This window comes from Apteryx rowi, unplaced genomic scaffold (assembly GCF_003343035.1).
Source record: "Apteryx rowi isolate R43461 unplaced genomic scaffold, aptRow1 scaffold_542, whole genome shotgun sequence".
In the NCBI taxonomy this organism is placed as follows: domain Eukaryota; kingdom Metazoa; phylum Chordata; class Aves; order Apterygiformes; family Apterygidae; genus Apteryx; species Apteryx rowi.
Window position 1 is genome coordinate 275,887 of NW_020450808.1, and position 8,174 is coordinate 284,060.

The 8,174-nt window shown below is 33.6% G+C and overlaps 1 protein-coding gene across 2 annotated transcripts in view; it reads right to left on the bottom strand.

Moving 5' to 3' along the window:
- Positions 1 to 288: 288 nt before the first annotated feature.
- LYPLA1 (lysophospholipase I) overlaps positions 289 to 8,174 on the bottom strand; it is a 52,282-nt gene continuing 44,396 nt past the window's right edge. Inside the window, exons 12-16 of one of the 2 annotated variants that reach the window (XM_026081321.1) lie at positions 7,872 to 7,928; positions 6,717 to 6,871; positions 3,639 to 3,785; positions 2,661 to 2,732; positions 289 to 1,566 (exon numbers count right to left, since the gene is read on the bottom strand). In XM_026081321.1, the coding sequence (XP_025937106.1) occupies positions 1,558 to 1,566; positions 2,661 to 2,732; positions 3,639 to 3,785; positions 6,717 to 6,871; positions 7,872 to 7,928 (440 nt within the window). In that variant the 3' untranslated portion in view covers positions 289 to 1,557. The remainder of the gene's footprint in view (positions 1,567 to 2,660; positions 2,733 to 3,638; positions 3,786 to 6,716; positions 6,872 to 7,871; positions 7,929 to 8,174) is intronic. The other variant, XM_026081322.1, reaches the window with a different exon arrangement.

The window sequence follows — 8,174 nt, forward strand, 5'->3', positions numbered from 1 at the left end:
ATATTATAAAATACTGTTTTTATATAAAGTTATGTAAGAAAGTTTGAAATTCTGAACAATTTTCTGCCTTAAAAAATGGCTACATATGTAATCAACCTAAATTCTTGTTTTAATCATTTTTTCTTTCAAGAGAAAAGCCTGTTTTTCTTCCTTGCACAAGCTGACCGAAAAAGCTTGCTCTATAAAGTATTCAAACATTTTTTGCCTTGCAGCGCTGAAGAGTCACCATACTATCTCATGCTTTAGCCTGCCTCCATCACACAAAAAATGATCAATAAAAAATTCCCATTTGTTCTTTACAGTCAAGGAATTTATTCTCCAGAAACTGCACATACTTCCCCCAAGAATTCTTTATACATTGCCAGGATAGACCTCCTCAGCCCCAGGCTTAGATAAATTAAATGACAATACAAACTTAGGTGTAATGCAAATATTTTCTCTTCTAAAGATGTTGACATGATTTTCTTGAGAGAGCATTTGAAAAATACTTTTAAACATGTGCACTGCTAAAAGAACAGGCTCTAACAAACAGCATTTCTATCATCTCACTTGTTCTTCTGGCCTCTGTGTTTACAAATCACATCAGTTACTCTACGTTTCAAAATTCAGTTCATGAACAAAATTAATGTCATTTATATGAAATGAATTTACTATTAATACTCCAGCCAGTTTATCTTGTGATGAATTTGTTAACTGGCCGTCATTAGGACGGCCTACCACAAAATGCCTTTGGTTATTTACAAAGTTTAAACAAACTTCATTGGCAAGCAAGTTAAGCAAAAGAGAACAATTGAATCAAATTTAACCAAGTATTCTAAGATGTTCCTAGAAATAATACCCACTGATAGAACATAACATACATGCTTTAGAGCAATAAAATAAATTGCATTGATCAAAGCTGGTTACAAAAACAAGCTTAACCAACCGTTGCAAAAGAGGTCAACATATCCATTAATAAATTTCCAAACTCTGCGATCAGAATTTCAGTACTAATTCAGAAATGCTATGTACAAACCAGAGAGTTAACCAAATGTGATTCAGTTAACAAATGGGTTCAATATGATTAAAATGAAGTTGGATGCCTTTTCTCTTTGCAATATTAGTAAACACACCAGTAAGAAACACAATCCATTCTTACAATTTAACAGAAAGTGGAGAGGTAAATACATATGAGAGGAGGCGGCATGTTTCAGACTGTAAAAAAATACAGGACATTATTCATATAGTTAGGAAAAAACAAGCCAGTTACCAAAATGTTTAATTGGTAAAAGTTTAATGTCAACTTACTTATAAAAATGAAAAAATATTTTAACATTCACCATACAATCAAGCAACCTGGCCCTAACGACTACTAGCTATAGGAAGGCATTTAACGAAATGATGGTTGTGTCAAATCAAAACAAAGGCTAACTTCAGGGATGTATGCTGCTTAACAGAGGAAGAAAAAAAAAACAAACACCCTCTCATTTGCAGGAAGCTAGATGCTTAGCCTAGTTTTTAAAGCTAATTACAAAATCCTCTTTCATACTGGTCCAGATGTCTTGGTAATTTCTTCTTCTAACAGAACTGTCAAAAGAAAACAAATATATTATGAGATCTTCATACAGCTTATTTCTAAATCTTTGCAAGAAGAAAAAGAAAATGACACCATACATACGATGTGGAAATTATTAGTTAAAGCATTTGCTTATACCATACTAGCATTCCTTCACTCAAGCATCTTTATACAGAGACTGAGGGTTTTTTTTCTAACCGCCACCTTATAGAAAGTTTTAGGGACAAATGAACTCTTCCTTCTATGTGCTACATCAAACATTTTCTAAGCTTCATAAATTATTTAGATATCCTGGAGTATAGATTTGACCTATATTCAGTCAGAAGATATGTAAAACTTAACTGCATTAAAAAAAAAAAAAAAAACACTGTTTTCTGCATCTTATTTATCTTACAGTACGCTTTGCAATGTGATTCTGCAGAGCTGCAGCATCCTTAACATTGAAAAATAACAGAATAAAGATATCGTGCCTTATATTGCATGTTACCACATGTGAGTTGAAAATTTTACAGCTCTTCATTAGATATTTCTCCACTTTACTGGACTATCACTGTTCCCCAGAAGCTTTCTAAATCCCCATATCCTGAACTTTAAAAAATTAAATCAAGTTATCACTATCTCACACTTCCTATACTGACACAGGAACCTGGCAGAAGTCATCTCTTTTTCATCTGCCCTTCTTTTCAGAGTAGAAAAAACAAAAGAAAAACAAGAAAAGGTCAAAGACAACCTACTTTATTCATAGAAGTAGAGATCAAAAAGGGTTAGAATGTGTTTCGGTGAACTGAACCAAGGCTGAGATGGACTTGTCACAGCTTTGTAAGACAAAGCAGAAAATCTGTACCTGAATGTCACAAGGTCTAAGTCAATGTGCTGACTTTTCTCAACCTGCCCCCCTCCTCACCTGTGTGTTCCCACAACTTCAACCAAGGGTATTTTTCTAACCTAAAGTTATTTGGCAATATCAACATAAAAAATTAATCAGTGGGTTAGGAAATAACCACAAGTCAAGAGAAACTCATTTGTTATTTATTGTAAAATAGAAAATTAAGCACAGAGCCTGACTGTCTACTAGCAAATATGCAAAAGAGTCTAATGATCTTACCTTCCATCTGTTTCCACATTCATTACATACAACAAATGTTGTCATAGGTTCATCAGCACTGCGGGTTTGAACCTTCAGCAAAGGCAAGAGCCAAAATGGAAAATTAGTATCTTCAACTTTTGCTAGTATACATTCAATGTTAATGTTAAACTTTGATTTTAAACCTTTAAGAAACACATCTGGATAAAAACACAAGTTAAATCTGGTTTTAACTGGTATGARAAGTTATGTATAGACTACAGGCTTAAGTTTTGACAGATTTAAAAGTACTAAAGGTACCTATTTCAGCAATGAAGCACTGCGCACATACTTCTAGGAAAACAGTCTGCAGTAAAACTACACATTCAATACAGCTTTCCACATATTTACTGATGAAAAGGCTTAGGAGTCTCATGATTGAAAAACACCTTTCTACTTCAAGCATCTATTATACAATATTACATTATGAATTTTGTTGATTCTATGATCAAAGATGCATGCCTTGCAGCACTGCTAAACAAATTAAGGCACTTTTTTTGTATATATTTCCTAATTAAATTAGAAAAGGTTCTAGGAATGATCATAAATCAGGGTCTAAAGTTAGTCAAATTATAGATTATATGTATTTTTCCTATTTACTCTCTTTGAAGAAAAATAGTTTAACCATATCAAACAGTAAATTAGTTCATCTATATTAACAGCATGTCACTAAGATGTAATCAGAAGAGTAAGCAAAAACTCAGCTTTGCAAGAAACTGACATTTCAAGCTATTTAGATGCTCAGCTGGGATTTATGTGAAATTTTTGGTAAACTAATACAACAAACATTCTTCAKGGAAGCACATCTAAGCACTTCCAACTGCCTCCACAAAATTTTGTATTTTGTTAACATTTTGTTACATGTTCATTTTATAATTAGAACTATTTTTCTCTCTGACAATCTTTATATAGAAGTTAAAATTTGATAAAGGAAAATGAACAATCTGAATAACCACGTACCTGAGTATATGTACAGTTCTTCTTTTTACACTTGCCACATGTAAACAGATCAGTTTGGGTACCTCCTGTTTTAGCCATCTGGTGCTCTCTGATAGCTTCTTTGGTCAGATTTTTGCGCATTTCTTTCAGCTCATCACTTGCCATTTCCTGTTATGGGCAAATAGCAGAAAGAATTTATAAGAGAGTTTGTTTTAAACAAACTGTTACCAGTGTGCGTACCACAGAATTCTGAAGGCACATACCATTTTGATTCAGAATCCACAAATAATCTCTTTATGAAAGGGGAAAGTAATTCTACAAATTTTAGATTTTTTAATTTTTTAAGACTTAAGCTGGGATGTTTCACAACACAGAAGCTAAAAAAAAATTAAATTTTAAAATTTTAATGCAGCTGGATAATCAGAAGAAGTTACAACTAGAAACATTTACTTGTAAATACAACTCTGAACTTCAGAAAAGTAACAGAGATACAAGGTACAGAAGGATAAAAAAGGTCCTCTTCCTAGGTTAGATACTTGCATAATTACCTCATTGACCTACAAAAGACAGTTATCATATAAAAAACTTACATTATTTTGTCTATTTGCATATCTGTACTAAGAAATAGAGTATAGCCATACAGGCCAGTATCTAGCCATGCAGATCATTACCAGAAGTCAGAATACTAGTATTTCTCATTTAACTTGGAAGTATGATTCCAAAGCTAAGATCCATAGACTGCATTAAGCCCGCACATTAAAATGGTCTGCTGAACTGCACAGTCCCTCATTGTTGTACACCACAAACCCTCTGTTAGATGTACATTAGGCACATCCTTTGTCACAATGACAAAACTTGCACCAAGCCTGACTGCCAGGCAGTGGCTCACCAAATAAACAAAAATCTAAGAATCACTGGTACAAAACACAGCACTACAGTGATGCAGGAGGAAGACAGGGCAGAACAGTTGTTCCTTACAGATAACCCAGTGATGCTTTTTCAGGGAGATACAGCATCTGATTTTAGACAAAATATTTTTCCATCTGAAAATCACACCCCAAATCCATTGTTTTGCTGTAAGCTCCACCAAGCCCAGACTGCCAGAGAGCAAGCTTCCTTTTCAGGGAGACTTCTGCAAAGCGCTATTCCAAATCAAGACTCAATTGGATTTCTAATAGTGATGTTGCAGCAGTGTCACTAAAGGACAATATAAACTGTAATATCTCTTATTAGCAATCCATCACCTCCTGAGAAATAAACTCAAAGAAGCTTTTCTTCCTCATTCAAGGAGCTGCATCTAAGTAGAAATATATATTAAATTTATCATTAGTATCTATTCCAACTTACACTCATTAAAAAGCCTGCAAGTTTAATGATGAAGCTGATACATGAAACAGCAAAGTTTCACAGTGYTCTTTTTAACTTCTATTACAACACTGACTTGTGGATATCTTTGCATCCTTGGCAAAACACGTATTTTCAACTACTCCATACAATCAATGGGGTAGTTCTATTCAAACAGAGATCTCCCTAATACTGTAGAAACAAGTCATCAATGTTAATTAATTGCATAATATTTTTTTTCCAATAAGCTTTAAGCTTTTGTTAGATAAGATTTAATTAAGTTTTATTTGCATAAGACCTCACACATACACACCTAGCTTCAAAACATTAGAGAAAGAACAGATTCACTGATTTTTTTTTTAAAAAAAAAGCTCTAATATGCAGGATCTTCAACAATGTATAGTAACCAAGCATGCAGAACAAAAAAGTTGTTCTATTTTTCTTCATTAAAATTTTATTCTTGTATTCCACATCCACATGGGATGTTATTTTTCATTAATACAGTTTCAGTTAGAACTCATCTTCATGAAATCATTTTTTTAGCCATTAAATTTATAATCTTAGTCCAAGACAGGAATTACAAACCCAAAGGATGGGCACTGGACAACATGAAATGTATGTTTTTATATGTGTACATACACAGAGTTTACAGAGTTAAAAAGAACTCAAAATATTCACTGAAGATACCATCCACATTTCTTTATATATAGATTCCTTTATCAGCCTCTGTCTGCCCTGCCCTCTCTACAAAGCTATAGAAAAAGCTGTTCTCTAGAACAAAGTCAATCAGGATTTTCATTACTTGATGATAAATTTAATTTCTTCTCAGTCTCCAAGACAGTCCTTTGTACCTGACTGTGTGTGCGTGTACATAACATGCACATGCGCATACGGGGTGGGGAAGAAGAATCTGATACATAACAGCAGAGATACAAAACTCAAATGAGGCATTAACAGTTAACAGTTCATTTTTCTCTCCCATAACATTTAATTTTGCAGTTCTTGATTCCTACATTTATTTTGATTTGTAAAGTCAGTGAGCATCTCAACAGGAATTTCTATTAAAGTGTTCAAAATATCCTTTCAACAACAGAAATTTAATTTAATTTAAAGGGCAATTCTCCTAACTTCTTTCCCCCATCATTTATGGCTTTTTCTATTTATTTACTGCAAAGAGTTCCCTTCAAAATCATTTGAAGTATTCTGTCAAATTTGAGATAAGCTTTAAACAAGCACTAAGGCCAACACAAGAGGGACTGATGTTTTAAACCACAGCGCTATACCTTGCACAGAAGCAAAACACCAGAGGTTAGGATTTGAAAAATACAAACAGTAGGGCAGACTAACACTGATGGTAACATTACGTATCCAAAGAGGTGAATGGCTTAACAGCTTGGAGTCACTAGCCAGATGTATTTCTATACATCTCCATGAACTTGAAAAGCTATCACTGACTCATAATGTGGCCTTCCAAAGGCTGCACAACATTCTGTGCAAATTCCCTGTAACACATGAAACAGTTTACGTGACTTTTGACTTACAGAGAAATCAGACACTTAGAAACAGTTAACATACACAGCTTCCATTCCCTCTGCCTCAACACAGCCCAGTAGAATTCAGACTCTGCAAGCCACCAACAAGCCATATTTTTTTAAAAAGCGCAGACAGCTTATACAAATTATTTCTGTGGCTAATAAAGACCGGCCAGGACATAAGTTAAATAGGGAAATAGTTCAAGACCTATTCTCTACTTACCTCTGCTGTCATTTTGGCAAACTTGTCAGGAGGTATGTTCCCACATAGTACGTTTTTCCTTAAGTTAGGATTCTTTGTGTCCTTGAGATTAGCTATCCTACTTCGTACCCTATTTTTGTATTTCATATCAGTGTTTTTTAATTCTTGAAAAATAGGTGCTTTGAATTTAAGGAACAAAACGTTAACAAACAAACACTATCAAGCATTCAGTTTTGGGGCAATCTTTGTAAAGCAACGTGCTTTTCCACTGTTGATCAAGTCCTTTTTTCCCCAACGCCAGACAACAGTTACTTTCCTGTTCAACACATTAGACAATATTCCATATCCCTTGCCCCGGCCCAACCATAGTTTCACAGATGGTCAGTAAAACGTGAATTTTTGGGTGGTAGGATCTTAACAGAAATTCTGAAAGAACATCCATGAATTTAAGACCAGTTCCTTGACCTTATTCTGAGGATGAATTAATTTCTTAATTAAATATTCAAGTACTGGCAAGCTCATTTACAGAATTTTAAAACAAATTTTCCAAATTTTCAAACAAACAGGAAATTCCTTAACAGGAATGAGGGTTACCTGTAATTACAGAAGCACATTAGCAAGTTAGATCAGGAAGCTTAGACCTTTTCTGCGCATAAGAACCCCCCCCCCAAAACAACCCAAACCATGAAAACCCAGACACCTCTGCTCTGTAATTGTTCAAACATTGCTACCAGAACAACTCTTTTGAAAACTCCAAATTCACTTAGAAATAAATTTGTGGAAATTGAAATCAAGATGTTAGAATAAAATAGTACTAACAAGAACAGATTTAAAATTAAAGAACATATAAGAGCCTAACATTTTGTCTCAGAATACTTCACCAAGACATAATATTGCTGCTGCAAGGAAAAAATACGGAACTATAACATTACATATGTATTATACACACACATATATAAAAGTATGTATATACTAACAAGTTTTAAGGCAAATCAGGCTGTGGTATTTTTTAAACACTGAGTTTCTACATGGATGTATTGAACAGTTTGCTTGGTTTTGTTTTAAATGAAATAAAATAATATTCAATATAAGGATCAAGTCAACTCATTTTTAACATATCAATACTTTTAACAAATATTCTTATTTTAGAGTACATAGATGTACAACAAAGGATATCTTCTTCAATCTGAGAACCCAGCTCTTCCTCATCAGCACCAATAGCAATATAATCATCTGAGGAAAACAAAAATTAGAATATTAGCAATCTGACAGTCTTCTCAGTGTTTTATATCACCTTGAGAGTCCTTCCAGAACTCTGAAACAGAGCAAACTATGCAACCACAGTGAAATTTCCTTTTGTATAGGAAAATTTAGTTTACTATATACTTATCCTTTCAAAACTTTGTTAGCATATTACTTTGAAGAACAAAGACAAATGAAATTAAGAGTAACAGAAGTAAAAAAAAAAAAAAAAAAAAA